A 19,445-nucleotide genomic window follows, 5' to 3' on the forward strand; every position below is an offset into this window, starting at 1 on the left:
GGGACGGGAGCGGGAAGAGCTCCGGCTTGACGGTGGATCAGCGCCACCTGCCGGCTTGGCTGAGCACGTGCGCGCGCGCAGGCGCCACGGACGCGCCTCTCGCCACGCTGCGGGGAGACGACGCCTAGGGCGACCCCCAATCAGCCCAATGAAGCCGGCGCATGCTCGGTGGGCACGGAAGACTGGCTGTTAGGAGGAGGGGGAATGGAGTGTCCTGGAAGAGGGCATGACCGGCTGGAACCCTGGAACAGGAGCACTCCGCACACTGCAACACTTTGGTTCAAGTGTTACTTGCATTACACTGTTTGCAACTGCAAATAATTGCGACTTAAAACAAAAAACAACGTTCAGACTTTTACTCGTACACAACTGGTGTAGCGGCCAGTGTGGTGAATATGGACCAGACCAGAGAGACCTGGGTTGGAATTCTTAACAACTTAAGCTGAGTTGTTCCTCAGCTTAATCATACCTGGGAGAGTGATGGTGAGAAGAACGTGGGCTTTCCGCCCCCACCCCCCATATGGTGCCTGAGCTCCTCAGACCCATGGGTGGCCAATCTTGTAGTATATGTGCCACAGGTGGCTGAGCCAGCAGCACATGTTTGTGGCACATGTGAACAAGTACAGGATGAGAGTGTGTTGGCTTGGCTATAGCATAGATCAGAAGCGCAACTTGTGACCCTCCAGATGTTTTGGCCTGCAACTCCCCCCCCCCGCTAGTATCGCCTTTGGTTGGATTCCAGAACTGGGAGATACAAAGCCAGAAAAACAAACCATTTTGACTTTGGTGGTGGTGCAGAACTCTGACTGGGTGTTCAAGCAGAGCCATGGTGGCATCATTTTAAAATCTCTGGGCAGGGCGCAGTCAGACCTGTCCAACATGCAGCTGCATCATTACCAGCCTTCTGTCATCTAGCCGTGGTTATTCTTGCACTGACCTTTCTTGCCCACATAAGCAGAGTTGCTGCATGGTGCAGTGAACATGTTTTCCCTGTGGTTTGGTCAAGCATGGGACAATTTAAGACGGTATGGTACTAAATTATGGTTAAATTATAATGGATGGAGCTACAAAATCAACATTACCTTCAAGAGATTTAAAAATAAAAATTCCAAACTTCATGTTAATGCAATACCTTCATTAGGCCAACCAAAAGGTGACCAAAAATGTGCAAGCTTTTGAAATCTCCAGATCGCTTAATCAGGCAAGATGTTACAAAAGGGTGGGGGAGGAAATAGGAAATATGCCACCTAAAGCAAGGAATTTGTTCTTTGAGGGTTCATCCCCTCCAACTACTAGGTAAACCTACCCAATTTGGTTTCCATTTACTGTTTTAAAAACCTAGTACAACCTCTAAGGGCACGATGCTGGCTGGGCATGTTGGGAGGTGTAGGTCTTTTCTCTGTCTAAACATGCATAGGATTGTGCCTTAAAATGATCTCCAGCTTTGTTAATATAAAGACTGCTTAGGGCGCAATCTTATGGCTGATAGTCAGCAGCTGTCTAGCTGCGAAAGCAGGGCAGGGGGAGTGAGGAGATCGGCTCCTCACTACTCCTCCCGCCCTGCACTGGATAGGCAGTCAGAGGCAACTGTCAATCCAGATAGGATTGCTCCCTCCGTTTCTCTCTGCATCCCCTTACAAAAGGGCCTGTGTGCCTCGCCCAGAATGGGGACATTTCTGAGTAACTCCTGGATTTTATATTTTCAAAAATGGGATCAAAATTATCCCTTCTTGCTCCCAGCGGTCCTAGGGGCAGCTCCAAGTCCTACCTGCATCCCTCACAAGGCCTGTTCTGTTAGAGCCTAATTTGAATGTCTACAGACTCCTCCTCCCCCGCTCCATCTTGGGACTCTGATCATACAGACACCAGGACTCCACCATCAAGTCCATGGTTTTCTTCTATTTCCTCTCTAACATCTTCACTGATGAAGAGATCTGGACATCTTGAAAGCGCGGATGTTTTCAGTGACCTTTTGGTTGGCCTAATAAAGGGATGATCACTTCCGGAGTTTGGACTCTATTTATTTATTATTTCATTTCTACACCGCCCAATAGCTGAAGCTCTCTGGGCGGTTCACAAAAATTAAAACCAAAAAGCACAGGGTAAAACAATATAAAATATAAAAGCATTAAAACCACAATATAACAATACAACCAGAATAAAACCTAGCAGCAATGCTGTGATTTAAAACACCGATTTAAAACACCAAAGCTAAAAGACTAGAAAGCTAAAATGCCTGGGGGAATAAAAAGGTCTTCACCTGGTGCCGGAAGGAATACAATGGTGGTGCCAGGCAAACCTCACTAGGGAGCTCATTCCACAGCCGGGGTGCCACAGCCGAAAAGGCCCTCCTCCTAGTAGCCACCTGCCTCACTTCCTTTGGCAGGGGCTCACAGAGAAGGACCCCTGAGGATGATCTTAAGGTCCGGGCAGGCACATATGGGAGGAGGCGATCCTTCAGATAACCTGGCCCCAAGCCGTTGAGGGCTTTGAATGTTAATACCAGCACTTTGAATCGGGCCTGGAAATGGACTGGCAGCCAGTGAAGCTGGAAAAGTACTGGTGTAATATGAGCTCATTGGCCAGTCCCTGTTAACAATCTTGCTGCCCTATTTTGGACCAGCTGAAGTTTGTGGACCGTTTTCAAAGGCAGCCCCATGTACAGTATAATGCATTGCAGTAATCCAGATGAGAGGTTATCAGAGCATGGGTAACTGTAGCTAGGCTATCTCTGGCCAGATAAGGGCACAGTGTGCTCCATGCCACTGAGTTCGCCTGTGCCTCAAGTGATAGTTCTGGGTCCAAGAGCACCTCCAAACTACGAACTTGATCCTTTAGCGGGAGTGCAACCCCCTCCAGAACAGGTTGAATATCACCTATCAGGGCAGATGAACCACCCACTAACAGTACCTCCATCTTGTCTGGATTGAGTTTATTGGTCCTCATCCAGTCCATTACCATGCCCAGGCCCTGATTCAGAACAGCCACTGCCTCACCTGGGTTTGATGAGAGAGGTAGAGCTGGGTGTCATCCGCATATTGATGGCACCTCAGCCCACACCTCCGGATAACCTCCCCTGGCGGTTTCATGTAGATGTTGAACAGCATGGGGGATAAAACAGCCCTGTGGAACCACATAGCACAATTGCCATGGCACAGAGCAATAATCCCCCAGCACCACCTTCTGGAGTCGGCCATCCAAGTAGAAGTGGACAGAGTTTGGAATTTTTTAATGGCCAACATGGCTACTGTTGGTTTAAAAAAACGACCACTTATATCACTGCCTTAGAATAGGTTGTGATCTTGATATAATTGTGAATTGTGGCATGTTCCTTACATTATTTTACCAGTCTTAACTCCATTCTCTTCAATAAAGTGCATTGAAAATCAGATTAACCACTACCATCTTAAGCATACGTACAGTACTGTGCAAAAGTATTAGGCCACCACCAGCTTTGTTGTTTTAGCAAAGTTTTAATGACCATCCATAATTATTTTTCGGTCTCTGTATTAAGATACAAACAGAAAATATGTACAGGCAAAAGTTAGTATTTAGTGTGACCTCCCTTGGTTCTAAGCACATCTTGAACTATTTTAGGGAGACTATCCTGAAGTTTTCTGAAGTAATCTTCTGGTATATTATACCAGGCTTCTTTCAGCACTTCCCAGCATTCTTCTTTAGATGTAGGTTGCCTTTTATTTCTTTATCTGTCCAGGTGATCCCATACTGCCTCTATAATATTCAGATCTGGACTCTGTGGAGGTCAGTCCATGACTGTCAGTGTTTTATCAGCTGTTTTCCTCACTAAATATGATTTCACTGCATTAGCAGTGTGTTTGGGATCATTATCATGCTGAAAAATGAAACCATTCCCAATCTCGCGCTTTCCAGAAGGAATGGCACGCTGAATTAAAACCTGTCTGTACTTTTCAGCATTCATGATCCCATCAGTACAGACAAGATCACCAACACCACTGGCAGAAATGCAGCCCCAAACCAGGACAGACCCTCCACCATGTTTCACTGAAGGCCGCAAGCACTCATTCGTCCATCTCTCTCCAACTCTTCTTCTCACATATTGTCGACGATTGGACCCCAAAATTTCAAACTTGGATTCATCACTCCATAATACTCTTTTGCACTGATCCTCATTCCAATCTTCGTGAGCTTTAACATATCTTAGCCTTTTCACCCTGTTCCCCTTCTGCAAATGTGGGTTCTTGGCTGCTACCCTTCCACGAAGACCATTCCTGGCCAGGCACCTGCTGTTACTCTAGTGTAAGGGGAGGTCACACTAAATACTTGCCGCTTTAGCCTGTGGAAGCTGTTTTTTCTGATTTTTTTCTATTGTTGAATACTGCATACAAATTTCCTGTATTTTCTGGTTGTATTCTAATGAAGAGACTGAGAAATAATTATGTATGGTCATTATACCATTGCTAAAGCAACAAATCTAGTGGTGGCCCAAGACTTTTGTACAGTACTGTATATGTGGAACGAGACTAGCTGTAGTGGAGTAGCCCATAATATGCATGCGAAGTGACAATGTGTAGCAGGATTCAAGGATTCACTATCGGCAAAGGCATCAGTGCCATATTTTCAGGAGCCCAACTTTGGAACCTTGGCATTCTGATCCAAAAAAGGAAGCAAGTAAGCTCATTGAGTCTAAGCATGTTTTCTCAGAATCCCCACTGAGTTCAATCAGTGAAAGTTGCTCCCATTTAATTGTGGATCAGATTGCAACTGTGTAGCCCAAACCTATGCGTGTTCATTGAGCGCCTACTGTGCTCAATTAAGCTTCCTTTCAAGTAAACGTGCATAGGGTTGTAGCCATGATGTGTTTAGAATGGGGGGGGAGGGTCTGAAATCTGAAACAGTCACTGCTGCCTCTGTCAACGCAGAAAGTGGCTTCCTTCCATTTGTATGGGGCTCTAGTCAACTAGTGCAGAAATTTGAGATTGCCCAGATCACACCAGCACAATGAAGGAATGGCCATGAAGTAGTCATTTTGCCAGGACAGACAGATACATGTATTTGTGTTTATAACTATTGTCTGCACACATACTTGCAGAGCAGAGGTGCAGGATTATGTTGGGCAATTTGAGCCCCCCACCCCACCCGCCAGATGATGTCAGTGGGCACTGCTGTGCCCACCGGACATCATCAACCCCTCATCCGGCATTTTGCCTTTCTCGGGGCTAGGAGAGGCACACAGAAAGGGACTCAGCCAGCTCTGGGAAGAGCCATCTGAGTCCACCACTGCCTGCTTGCATCTCCACTGTTATCTCCAGTCTCAAACCCTGCCTGCTGGAGGAACCCAAGGAGGCTCCATGGGCCAGATGTGGAACCTCTGTGGTAGGGTGATTAGATGCCAAGGAACACAGAGCTCCTGTACCTTTCAGATATGTGTAGAAGAGAACGTTTCAGCAGGTACATTTTTTTCTTATAATTGCATGACAAACTCACCTGCCAAAATGTTCTTGCCTGCGGAGCCCTTCTGCATATAGTCACCTTCCACGCCAATGGGAGAGGGATGAGATTGGGCAAGAAGAGAATTTGGAATACCAAAGCAAGAAAGGATCTGTGTATGTGCTGGTAGAAAATGGGAGGCCACCATGCCATAGCAGCAACATAAACAGCATATGTAGCTCTGGACTTTGTCTCTCCTGGGTAGAAAGGCATTTTCGGCAGGGATCGCTTCCCACTGGATGGCAGTGACAGCACAAAGCTTTGGTGTTGGGGTGATATAGAAATGCAATGAATGAAATCCCACTGACAAATTCTCCTTACTATTCAGGGGCTCTTAGGAAGTTCAGGCATTGCAAAACCATATATTGTATATTTTCTCCCTAGCACGGTTTGTTCAGCCCCCATTTGCAAGCCTCATTTTACCTGCTTGGAAACCGGGAAGCAGGCCACTGTGGTGGATTTCTGTCCTGCAAATACTGAAAATGGCACACATCCTCCTCCTTACACCTGTGGCTTGCTTACAGTTTAGAGAAACACTGTCATGTTTGTTCATATTCAAATGGCATTGGCAGGCATTTGGAATAATCGCATTAGCCTCCTGCTGCAGTTGTAGTCAGATGTTTTTGGAATGCACTCTCTTCAGCGAGACACTCTTGGCCTGCAAGCAATAGAGAAAGTTGAGGAGTGGAGGACAATGGTCCCTAGTGTTTTGCCTTGCAGAATGTCCTCTCTGATTTATGTTCTGCATGCACTGGTGAAAGCCTGATTTTAGAGCTGACCTTGAGAGATTGCCTAAGCAATTTGCAAAGTATTTTAACTCTGGCTCTTTAAGGTACCTGGTATGGTTTGCTAGCAGGTAGCACCTGATATTTCAAAGTCATTGAACTTCCAGCATTTCAGATTTGCTGTTTTACGTAAGTTGTTACAGATGAAATCTCCTTCCTGGCTCCAATTATAACAAATAATTTTATATCCTGAAGTGTGACACTGATTTAATCTATAGCCTTCCCTGAAAGCACAAGTGGATTTCCACTGGTGCATTGGTTTGATGATGGATATCCTACAATAGAAATACAAAATTCAACTCTAATCAAACATCTTTGGGTTTTTATTACTGTTATTATTATTAGTCACTTTTACAGTTGTTGTTCAGTCGTTCAGTCGTGTCTGACTCTTCGTGACCAACGATTATGTATGGAACATTAAAAGTTTCTTTCTTATGTTTCTTCTTTGCTTGGAGGTTATCAGAGAAATGCTAAACAAGCATCTGTCAGGGATAAATGTGCTTTTAAGCATATATCTTGACTGCAAATGGGATGGTCTTTGCATGCTAGGGTTAATTGTCAGACACACTGAGATACAGCCCTTCCACTGCTGTACCTTGCATTGCTGTACCTCGCTGCACCTGTGAAAACAAATCCCACACCTCACCTGTAAAACAGCCCTGCTTACAGCAGGCCTGACTAGTTAGTCCATAATTATTAGTTGCCATCGCTGCATAATGCCCCACCAAATGCTGTCCAGTTCTGCCAAGTTAAATGCACCTGGAGGATGTACTCCAATAATAGGAGCAAATATTGTATGTACCCACAAAAGTATACAAAACGTGAGAAAAACTGATCCAGTTGGACGGTACAGAACAGGCCCCATTTATAGAGCAAGCTACAGAAAAGAAACTATTAATAACCACACCACTTGATGCCATAACAAAGAGATTTTATTGACATTCCTTTACAGTGATATGATTGAATAGAAAGCACAGCCTGAGTATCATGTGACATTTTCCTGTCAATATAAGCAAAATCAGCCCAATAATGAGGACCTTTCCTGCCATTGACTTATATGAAGTCTTTAATGAACCCATAATAGACACTTGGTTTTAGGTAAATTGGAAGCTGCAGGGAATTCAGCTAATGTTTCAATTCTTATTCTACCTAGTATCTACTATCTACAGGCATCAGTTGACTAGATCAAAGGAACTATGACATACTAGGGAGAAAGTAATAATACAACCTTTTTGGACCTTGGAAAAGCTATCTCAGATTTGTGGCATATTGCAGTCAATTTTTAAAACACTGAGGTACAGGAAGAGGAATAACTGTAAAAAGCACCGTCTTTAAAGTAGAAAGGTTTGTTGGTATGTGTTTGACTGAGCAAGGTGGATCTTTGCTGGGAATTCCTTCCTGAGACATTCCATCACTGTTGAAGTTAATGGCAGTACTCCCATTGACTTCAATAGACCTAGGATTTAATTCAGGGGAGATACATTTCACTTAAGAAAAATTAACCATAGAATTTTAAAGCCATATTTGTTATCCAGAAACTCCGTTCACTGAAATTGGATTGCCTTCTAAGATTACCAAACATCTGTGAATGTGGGAAGAAATCTTATTGATTTCAATAGAATTTATTGCCAAATATGTGTGCTTACATAGTTTTAGACTATGATCTTAACATGTTTACTGGGAAGTGGAATTTACCCAAATTAATAAGTGGCATCTAGAAACTAATTTTTAGGATTAAGCAACTAGTCTCAAACTGGAGCAATGCCAAACTTTTGTTATGATGAGACCTGCAGAAACGAAAGCAATCAACCTGGTTGTGAACTCCAAATTTGGTCCCCATTAGTAAACATTCATTGGCACTTGAATGAAGTGGGAATGGTGAGTTTTTTCTGATGAAATATTGCAAAATCCATGACTATTTCATACCAAACTGGGTGAAATCCACTTTTGTGGATCTGCCACACCAAAGCAAAACTTTGAAAGTACCAAACAGATGAAAAAGTGTATTGATTACATGAAATTATGGCCCAAATGAATGCGAGCAATAATGTGGGACAATGAAGGTAGTGATTACAACTGATGGAACAGATCTTTTCAACTCTACTGAGGTCATCAGGATTTGAGTTTGTGAAGAGCGCAAAAACCTGCTTATATAAGGTGGCTTTAATTTACTGTCACATCGATTTTGAAACTTAGAAAGGCTTCAGCCAAATTGTCTATTGAATGACCTCATAACAAGGTGCATGATTTCCCCTTTCACTCCATTTTATGCACTCTCAGTAGTGTGGAAGGCACTTTCCTCACTGTCCAGCCAGAATCAACAACTGGAAAAACCAGTGAAATTGGCCACACCCATGTGGTTGCTTCATTCCTGCAGCATGGGACAGCATCACACAGGAACAGCTTCCATGCTGCTACGTGTGTGAATGGGGCCCATAATGTCTGCATTTTTCAATACAATCTCTCCAGATGGTGACAAAAAGAGGTTTCCTTGCCGCATAAATACAGAATCACAGAGTTGAAAGGGGCCACCAAGTCCAACCCCCTGCTTACTGCAAGAATCCAGTCTGAAGCATCCCTGACAGATGGATATCCAGTGTCCGCTGGAATACCTCCAGTGAGGGCAAGCCTACCACCTGCCAAAATCAGCATCTCAAAGATTCCTTCTTCTCAAATTTCTAAAATGTTATTTTTCTCTCCAAATTTAGTTCCAAGGCTTTCCCCTCTACCTTTTATTCTCATGCATATCAGAGCCTGCCCAATACAATGCCAACATAACGTAACGTTCCAATATGATAATTCAAATAGAAATAGATGATATTAAATTGGACAAATAAGTAGTTTATGATACTGTGATGAGTCTACAGAAGTCAATGCTGCAGAAAAGATGAAAAATGTTTTTTTAGGTGGTTTTGTTTAGATGCCATCAAAAAGAAATGGTATAAGAAAACAGCTTCCAGTCTGGGATATTTAGAACGTTGTTTTTGCCTGAGACCTAGAGAACAAAAACTGTAATGTGTTGTCTTAGAAAGGATCAGACAAGATTTGGAGGGCCAAATCTGAAGCTACTCTACCCTATTTCAGTACCCAGAATATGGTTGGCATCAGAACACAACTGTATAGTGGAATTTAGGAGCATGTCTCTCGTGCCTCAGATGCTTTCGCTGCATATACAAATTTTTCACCACACTACAAAAAATAATTTTAATTTTTAATAAAATATACCTTTTACAGTCTTTAAAAATCCTAACTATACAGCATTATAAAGAATGGATTTGTTCATTAGTAAGGTAGCTCTTGTATGCTGTTATATTTGGCTCACCTGAACTAACCAATTAGACCTGTATTCCATTTTTTTAAGATGACACCCCATCTTTAATACCATGCATATGACATTGTAATGACATTGGCTGCAATCTTACAAACATGAACTCATGCCAAGATGCAATGATCTCCCTAGGATTTTCTGCACAGAAGACTGTGAATAATGTGTACTAGACAACTGCTTTTAGACGAATCCTTTGGGGTTCCGCAAGGAGATATATTGTGTGATCCACTAAATGCTTGTGCTGTACTTCTTTCATTTGTTTCAATGAAGTTTGCAAGGAAGTTCACTGGAACAAACAAGAGGCCGCATGCCAGTTACGTTGGAGTCTGCTCAAGGTCATCAATCAGCTTTCTGCAGCAATTATAATATATGCCATAAGGTGTGTGCTTCAAAAATGTCTATTAAATACAGTTGATATGGACATGAAAAAAGAAAGTATTGTTGCTTTTTCAACTGAGGCCAAATTAATTGGTTTAATTGAAATTGGCATTCCAGTCTAAAATGCTAGAGTGGTTTATTTAATGTAATTTTAAGCTAAAATGTCACCATGGGAAGAAACTCTATTTTCATTCAACCAGCTTGCCTGAAATGTTCTTTTTTAAACATTATATTGCATTTGCCTTGTTGTTCTTACAGAATGAGGGATATGCATCATGATAGTGATGGCTGGACAAAGCTTTAAGAGGCACTAAATTCCTTTGGATTAGAAAGTCCATCAGGCAAAAACAGATTACTTAAGGCTCATTTTTATATCTTTTAGAATAGAAGGCATTTGCCTGGGCCAGCTATTCTGTAGCTCAGACCTGAACTAATAATGCATATTTGCCGTTCATGTGCCCACTTGATGTTCTCAGGTCCCATGGAGCCTTGTAAATGACTTTTACTCTGTCCATTTTTCCTCTTCAAAGATTGTATAGGTTCCCCAAAAGATACAGTCACAGCCTAATTAGGGCATGTGCCAGCCACAGTTAACGACTTTTATGTCTCACTGATTTCAAAGGGAGAGAGTAAAACATGTGCTTAAACATCTCCGACTGAAATATGGAACCTAAACATTTTTAACTATGTCTGGATTGTCCTAATTTGGGTCAGGGACTGTCCTGAAAATGCTTTTGGCCTGTATGTTTGTAGCAGTCTTCCTCAAGTGACTACTGTGTAGCTACATTTATTGGTGTTCCCTGGGGCTGTTCATCACTTCCTTGACCTGAGGATCATACCTGGGGAGAAGAATTTGGGCTCATGCGCCTGAGCCCATCTCACGCTCTTTACACCTCACTCATAGCCTTCACCACACGCAGGAGAGAGCCAGTGTTTGTTAACTTCTCTCTCCGTGGTGAGAGGAAAAGAGGAAAGACTGCTCAAGCACAAGTTCAGCTCCTGATCCCACCCCAGGAACAACAGAATGTCCTTTTCAAATATGACATTTAATTGATCACTGTTTCTTAGTCTCTTTGTTGCTGTGATGATATTATGATCATCTGCATTATCTGTATTAATTTGACTTTTTCAAGATATTTCTACATCTATAAGAACTAATCCTGGTGAAGACAAAATACACATTCAGCTTGGGCCTACGTATGCTTACTTGGAAATAAAACTTATGGAGTTCCATGAGCTTTGTTTCCAAGTAAGTGCATGTAGAATTACAGCCTTATTCTCAGATTAGGCTTGGAAAATTAGGGCCGCAGAAGTGAAGAAAAGTAGAAGTGTTATTATGGTTGATTCAGCCCTTCCCCCATCAAGTTAGTTTCAGCAGTACCCATCAAAGTATGCATGTTCCAGTGTGTTTTACTGTCTTGATTTTGACGATGGAAGGTAAAGCCACAAAGCCAAGCCATTCATTGTTTCACCTGCTTATAACAGGCTAGACTCTTCAATTCACTAATAACTAATTTGTTAAGTGGACCAATGGGGCTTTAGGAACTAGTTCAAATGTTTAACTAAAAAGCTACACAGATAACACTCTCATTCATACATACTATTTCAGCACCATCATTTTCTGCAGCTTCACACGTAACTGAATTTTGGCTAAATCCTTCCATGTAGAACTGATTCTGCAATGAATGGGGTAATTTCTGATCAAAGAGGAATGACACGGACCCACAACTCTGTGTCAGTCGATATATCATAAATAATTAACGGCTTTCAATACACGGTGCAGGATTGTCTATATTTGTTTTCTGTAAGGAAGTGTTTAAACATCAAAAAACAAAGAATCGGTAAGCAAGACCAGAAGATATTAAGAAGAAAGAGTGTAATCTTGTTTTTTTTGCTATGTACAATAATTCGGTAAGGTGGTGTTGTCTGTTATGCTACATAATAAGACATCCTTCTCGAGTGCACAAATGTCCACTTCTTGTGTGTTCTTATTAAAACAAACATGCCTCAATAGCTCTGAAGTGAAAGATCTTTCCAGTACTGGCAATTAACAATTGTTAACTATCACTGACACACTCTGCATTGCATTACAGGTTTGTTTTGTTTTGAATGTCTTATCTGCACCATATATCTGGCCCAGCTCCAGCGGATGTAGCTGATTTGGATTATGAGTCCATGTATTTAAAAAAAAAAAATCACTTTTGCTCACAGGTGTCTCTCACTTATGTGTGATATGTACAAGAAAGTCAAGGAAGAATGACAGAGACTCTTGCCTAGCTCCCATTAGCAGATACAGCTGTTAAGACGCAAGATGGACTGTGGGTGTAATCCAGAAGAGATGGGCATATAAAAGCTTGATGGGTTTCTGTTTGTTTGTTTTTTAATCAATGTCGGTGGAAGTAAACATTTAACGTTTGGTCAAGTGTAGCGTAACTTGCATTCATATTTTCACTGTTATGAATGGGAGGTATGTGAAGATACACAGAGGCCTTGAGACTGTTGTTTATATTGCATACAGGCTAGTTGTCCATTGGAAACCAAAGATGAAAGCATGAAGGTTAGTTCTTAAAGGAAGGCTCTTCTTCATGCACAACTTTTGTCAATCCTGATTCCCCCACCCCCGGAAATAAAAACACAGAAAACCAAAATCATATGGCAGCAGGGAAGGGAGTGATGTCACTGACCAGGAAAACACTTGAAAAGCCCGATTTTTCTCATTCAAGTCCAAAGGTGCTTGTTTCTTCAACAGCTGTCAACAGCTTTTCGTATAGCATAGAATATGAAGGGTAGGGTGGAAGATCCAGGCGATTGAAACATGTATGTGCCCTGCAAAACAGAAACACCATGTGTACATTTCTAAAGTATTAGCAACCTTGTCAGAAATACGTATCCAATTGTATAAACTAAACGCTGAGCTTCCAAATATAGCAAGCCTGAAACTATATGTCTGGAGGCAAATGTAGATTTTTCAAAGCTGTGTTTGCCATCAGTTATGTAAAGTAGTGGTGGGATGAGGAGAAGATTTGTAGGGAAGGAGTCGGAACGGGCACTTAACCTTTTCCCTGACCACTGTTTTCCCTCTGCAGTCTTTCCCCTTAGACACTTTCCCGCACTTGATCAGTAAATACATCTACAGGGGTGTAGTGGTAAATGTTGAAGCGCAGGTGCTCATCATGAAAGTCCTCCCAGCCACGCCCCCAAGGAGAGTCCAAACATTCAGGCAGGTATGTTCATCCATATCAACAATCCAGTTCTAACTACTTTCATCTCTACCAGGAGCAGGTCTTTTGTAAAGCTAATGGGTGTTAACTGCCCATTCAAGAGCAAGCCACCTCAAAATACTTTATACTATAACAGGACTAGCTCGCAACAAGATATTGTTGTTGAGAAAATGCATCCCACACACACACACACCGCACTGAGGGGAACAGTTCCCAGGGAACTGGGAATTCAGAGGGGGGTGCGGGAGAGATGGCATCAACTTCCCTGCTAGTCAAAAAGTGCCGGTGCTGCATTACTGTTTGCTCTGGCTCCAGTACATCACAGCACATCCCAAAATCCTGGCTGAGGGAGGAACAGCTAGGGAAAGGATTGTAGAGGAAAAGTGTCAGCTGGGGCAAGGGTTAAGCCCCCCCCACCACTTCCCACCTGCAAGTGCCACCCTCACTGCCTCTTTGTCTGTCAGAAAGTTGGAAATCCTGTATTTGTCAATGAAGAGTAGTTCTGGACTAAATACTTCCTAACTCAAGTATCCAAAAGATATTGCTACACAGTCCCCGCTTCCTAAAGTGGCGAGAAGTTCCAGGCTCACTGCTACCAGGTTTGGTTTCCTTTGGATACGAGAGCATTGGGCAGTGCTTTCATATTATTTGCTTTATTCGCAAATCTACAAACAGGCACTCTTACCAGGCAGCAGAACCACTAATCTGCATCCAATCCCCACAAAGAGAACCTATACTCCAGGGAGCTCCATTTTTAGTTGACTCACCACTCCCTCTGTTCCTTTCCATCTCCAGATTGAAAAACTGCCAACTCCCTCTTTCTTGCCCCTTCTGCTATTCAATATAGTCTTTATCCTAAGAGTCCTCAGTGGGTGGAGGTGGGAGTGGTTGGTACTTTTTCACCACCAATGCTTGTGGGGAGTGCAGACTATTTCGTATTTTTTATGTATTTATTCAGTGTATAACCCACCTATATACAAAATACTCTACGTGGCATACAAAGTAAAAAAACAATTTAACAAAAAACCAACACGGCATAAAAACAGTCTGTAACAGTCAACAAAGAGGAACAAGAGTTCTAAAAAGGGAAGGCCTGCCGGAATAATAGAGTCTTTAATTCCTGCCTAAAAACCTTCAAAGAGGTCAGCAGGTGCATTTCAACCAGCAGGTCATTCCACAACTGAGGGGTGGCAAAGGAAAAGGTCCTCTTGCGTGTGGCTGCTCATCTCACATTAGGCAGCTGCAGCAGAGAGCCCTCAGAGGACTTTAGGTGGCGGACTGGGACTAGGGGAGAAGGCGCTCCCTTGACCCTTCCTTCTCCCAGCAGCTGCTTGCCACCACTAGCTAAGACAGGTCAGTGGGTTTTAAAGAGAAGAAGGGAGGAGGTTTGGGGGATGGCAGAGTGGAGAAGGTAAGATAGGAATTCTTCTCCTGCTTGGATTTTAATCTGAGCCAAATATGGATTTGGGGACTGGTAACGCTTATCTCTTTTTTAAGGCAAGCATTACAAGCTCGCAAAGCTCTTATCTGGGCCCGAGCTCTGCAAACTTCATCAGCATCTCTAGGCAAAACTGTGGTGCTATATCCATTCACAATAATCAGACAACAAACTCACAACAGTATGCTTTTAACTCAGGAACAAGAAAGCAAAAATTGCTTCTGTTAACTAAACCCAAATGTCGGAAAGTCCCAAAAATCTAATTTTGGAAAGAAAGCCTCTTTGGGCAAAGACTTCAGTATTTAGCAGATGTATGAAAGATAGCAAATATTAATATCTTCAGACTAGCTGAATATAGACCATAAATCTTATCTAGGAGAACAATAAAGTTAGGCAAACAGAAAGTGTCCAATTATCTTTTTACTCAAAAAATTAAGTACTATTGAGTACCTATTAAGTACTCAATAGGCCAAAAGCCTGAGGCATCTCTTAAAAGCTCTAAAACTTTTATTTCCTTTCTTCTACCCAGTAAGTTAACTGCAGTAGTTTTCTACAGGAATTCCATGCAATTTGTAGTTAAGTACATTCTGTGAAGAATATTTGCACTTCTCCAAAAGCTTTTTGGGGAAAATAGTTGGTGCTTGTAGAGTGTCCTGAAAGGAACTCAGCTTGGGCTGTGGCAGATTCAAAGGCTTTACTTTTGAAAAGCTTGAACCAGTCTTGCCAGTGGATTTGGAGTGATTCCAGATATACTGGGGCACTCTCCCTCCCAAAGGAAGCCACAGACAAGTAGAAGATTATACCTGAGCATTAATCACAAACTGAATCTGGAGTTTCCAGAAAGGCAACTAGTGTTGACTTCAAGATATTAAGGGCTCTTGGGCAGGACACTCTCAACAGGTCCTTTCTTAACATGGAAGAAACTGAGAATTCTTTCACAGTGATGCTAACCTTCTTGTCGGAATAGAGAATGGCAGTGCTTTGGGGGTAGTTAGCCCGTTGTGGTTGTAGGGCCCTGGCAAATACCCAACCTCACTACCCTCTGAAGCTGGCCCAGAGATGAAAATGAGACAAATCTCTTCTCCAAACATGTCAACTAAGTATAGTGAATGCTACTTCAAGTTGAGGTAATGCTGGTAGGTAGTATAGCTTGGTCATTTCCCTTAATTATAGGACCAAAACATACCTTGTGAAGCATAATGGTTGTAGTTGCATGAGTGGCATGACAAGGTCAAAAGACACACTATGAGTTTGCCACATGTTGTACAGGCACTAAGTATGCTGGCAAATCATTCCTTTCAGGGCCAGCCCTACATTTAGACAGAGTGAGGCAGCCTGTTGAAGGTGCTGAGGTATGGAGTATCATTAAAGAGCAGAAGATGGTAAATTATTTCGTTTATTATAATAGTAGTAGGGATGGTGCGGGCGCCCAATTCCATCCGGGAATCTGGCAGACTCCCCCAGCCTCCCTGACTTACGCTCGCTGAGCTCCTGCCCCCGCTTGCCCCCTGGTTGTGCTTTTCAAGCCACCGGCAATCACCCAGGCAGCGGTGTTGAGCTCCACAATTGCCATTTTTCAGAAAAAAATGACGATCATGAAAAAGCACATTTGCCTATATGCAAAATGGGGCCGTGAACAGCACATATAGGCTGTATGCTTGCCTGTAACCTTGTGTATATGGGCCATTCATGGCTCCATTTTGCATATACGCGAATGTGCGCATTTTTGCAAATGCGCACATTTGTATATGCATGAATATGTAAATGCGCGTATTCATGTACATGCAAAGTGGAGCTGTGAATAGCCCATATAGGCAAGATTCAGGCAAACGCCTGTAATCTTGCCTATATGGTGATTCACAGCCCCATTTTGCATATATGCAAATAAGTGCATTTCGTGATCACCATTTCATTTTGCAGAAATAATGGCCATCACAGAGGTCGACAAGGCCACTGGGGTGAGTGCGAGCAGCGCGGCGAGGAGCCTGAGTGCAGGTCTGAGTTCACACGAGTGGGGGCAGGGGCTGGGCGGGCATCGGGGGAATCTGGATGGGGGGGCACCTGCCCATCCCTAAATATTAGTGAACAAACCTGGTGTCATGCTGGTGGGAATAGCCCTTACGGTGATACAGAAAAGGCTGCAAGCAAACTTATGCAGCTGTCAGAGTTGGGCACCTTCCTGTTGGAATCCCTGGGTGTGGCCCTTGCCATTGTGCACCCCTGTAGCCCCCTGAGGAAGAGGTCTTTCTGCTCCATGCCTTGGAGCGGGGCTGCCCTGCAGCAGGAGAAGGAAACAGGCATATATCTCTGCCCCTTAGCCTGCAAAATAGCCCTTAGTTTGTTACAGCGAAGGCTTCAAGCATACTTACACAGATACCGGAGAGCTGAATTCATTGTGCCCACCCTTTCTAAGTGAAGCCACACCCACTGGTGCCCCCACCAGGTGCACCCCCATAGCAACTTAAGAGAGCAGTTGGTCCTCCCCATTCCCCTGAGGGGGGGCTGCCCCACAGCCAGGGGAAGAGGGCAGGCATACAACCTGTCCCTCGGCCTACTAATCTCCCGTGGCTTCAAACTGAATGAAAATCCTATGTCCCGCCAGGCTGTTGCTAGCAGGATGGGAGGATGGAGGTGATTTTGCCTCTGGATCCTCCTCCTCCTCCAAAAAAAGACTACTACCTAGAGAGGTCTCTGAGCACATCTAGCTCAACTACCAGTGGTCGAAGTGGATGAGTGATGGGAAGGCCATAGGATTCTGTGGATCCTGGCTTCTTCTCTCTCCCACCTTCCCCACCCGCTCGAACACCCCTTTTTTGACTTCTACAAGGTCATCTGAAGTCCCTGTTGCAGCCTCGGAAACGGCTGGTGCAGTTCTTTCCACACGGGGACGGGAGAAGGATCGATGTTGGATTCCCCCTCCCGAGGTCATAGGAGTGCCTACAGCCATGGGCAGGGGAATCTGAAATATCCTCTGGCCCTGGGATACTCTCACAGGGACCAGAGGATTGCTCTCTTCAGTTTGGTTTTGCACTGGATGCATTATATTAGAAAATTAAGAAGTGATTTAAAATTATTTTCATGTTGCACACATCATATAAACATATCTGCTATATGCCTCCTTCATTTCTACGTTAGAAATGAATGTCAAGAAAAGAATTAATCTCAGCAACAGCACTTATGATCTTATTTCAAATGCAAGCATACCTTGGAAGGGATGTTATTTTACCCCATTTCTCTATACAGAAGCGCCGTAGTCCATTGCTTCCTCGAAGGGCTGCAAAGCCCTCATATGGCACACTCGATGTTCCAGTGACAAACTGCAACAGCCTTAGCCTTTGCTCATTGTTGAACCTCTCCACTGCTGCCCAGAACCACCGTATTACGATATGTCCATCATGGTAACCTAAAACAGAAAGTGTGTAATTGAGAAATGCATTAGAAACAAGAGAAGCCACAATTGCTGCTGCTGATGAAATAAAGTAATACGATTTGCTGTCTTCTCTTGCTCTCTTTTTTGTTCTAGCTCCAGCTAATGTTACAGGTAAGTGGTTTTCACACTTTTTACCTTCAGGGAACACTTTCCAATTCAACTGGGGTGCCAAGGGAGTCCTGTGTGCCTGCCGTGGAACCCCTGCACATTACAGAGGATTCTGAGATGGATCTTAGGGCGCATACTCATTTCATGTGGGATGTTTTGCAGGCCTGCTCAGGCTCGCTGTCACGCTGCATGAATTGGAAGCGCACCCTAGAACATGCTCAACTTCTGTGTTGCGCATTTCAAGGGGAGTTCAATAATAGTGGGCGAGTGGTCTTCCAGGGAAGCTTACCCACTAATAAGCTTCCTAAAAACCATAGGTTCCCTGGAACACAGTGGTGTGACAAGTGGGTGTGACAAGCTGCATCACTATAGCCAGCTCCCAATGCTCTACACTAGGGACGTTGAGCCTCCTTCAGCCCAAAAGGACTTGCTTCCAAGATTGTAAGGAGTGCTAGAAACTTATTTTTTATACTGAAATTCGAAATGACCAGGGGTTTAATCCCAGGACACGATATGTGGACGGTTATAAATTATCTTTGGTTACTCTGCATCCTAGGACTAGATCAAACTATGACACAGCCCTGTCAAATTTCCTCTTATCAGGTTTGTTGCATGCCCATCTTTAAGCTGGGACACATACTCAATTGCAGATGTAGAGGACAAGCAGTAGATGCGTATTGAACTTCAATATTCATGTGTTAGCCACAAGTCCACAAAGGACAATCTGTGGCTGTAGCCCTATAGTATCCTGGTATATGTGTACTTCCTCCACTGTACTTTTAAGAAATTGTAGGGGTGTGTGTGAGCCTGAGGACAAGTGCAAGCAAGTCTACTATGATCATTGGGGGGTGGGGGGGTGAAATCTATTAGACATGTGGGCCAACCTACAGTCCAGCCTTCTCCAACCTAATGCCATCTAGATGTGTTGGACTACAGCCCCCATTGGCCATTCTGGCTGCAGGTGATGGGAGCTGTAGTCCAACAAATGTGGGGTGCACCAGGTTGGGGAAGGCTGCCAGTCTATACAACAAATAATTTTATATCCAGCCTCTGTTAAAGAGATCAGCGAAGATTTCCAACAGGGAGATGCGAGCAAGGACAACATGAAATGGAAGATGGTGAGGAAAAACAACTGCATAGTTTACCACCCCGATATTCTGTGTTGTTGCGCCAGTCATTAAGATCTATTTCAGCAGTGCCGGCTATAACCAATTCTAGTTCTCTAGCATCAAAAACTGAGACAAGCCTTGAGTCTACAACCTGAAAGACAAACATGCATTTTAATAAT

General features: G+C 43.5%; 1 protein-coding gene across 2 annotated transcripts in view; it reads right to left on the bottom strand.

The window, feature by feature from the left end:
- Positions 1-7,169: 7,169 nt before the first annotated feature.
- HECW1 (HECT, C2 and WW domain containing E3 ubiquitin protein ligase 1) overlaps positions 7,170-19,445 on the bottom strand; it is a 291,424-nt gene continuing 279,148 nt past the window's right edge. The window contains exons 26-29 of one of the 2 annotated variants that reach the window (XM_084857787.1): positions 19,303-19,417; positions 17,824-18,022; positions 12,645-12,786; positions 7,170-7,710 (exon numbers count right to left, since the gene is read on the bottom strand). In XM_084857787.1, the coding sequence (XP_084713913.1) occupies positions 12,675-12,786; positions 17,824-18,022; positions 19,303-19,417 (426 nt within the window). In that variant the 3' untranslated portion in view covers positions 7,170-7,710; positions 12,645-12,674. Of the gene's footprint in view, positions 7,711-11,690; positions 12,787-17,823; positions 18,023-19,302; positions 19,418-19,445 lie in introns of those variants that run through there. The other variant, XM_084857788.1, reaches the window with a different exon arrangement.

Source organism: Heloderma suspectum, chromosome 5 (assembly GCF_057233095.1).
Source record: "Heloderma suspectum isolate Gila_16-S chromosome 5, 16-S_ref, whole genome shotgun sequence".
NCBI lineage: Eukaryota > Metazoa > Chordata > Lepidosauria > Squamata > Helodermatidae > Heloderma > Heloderma suspectum.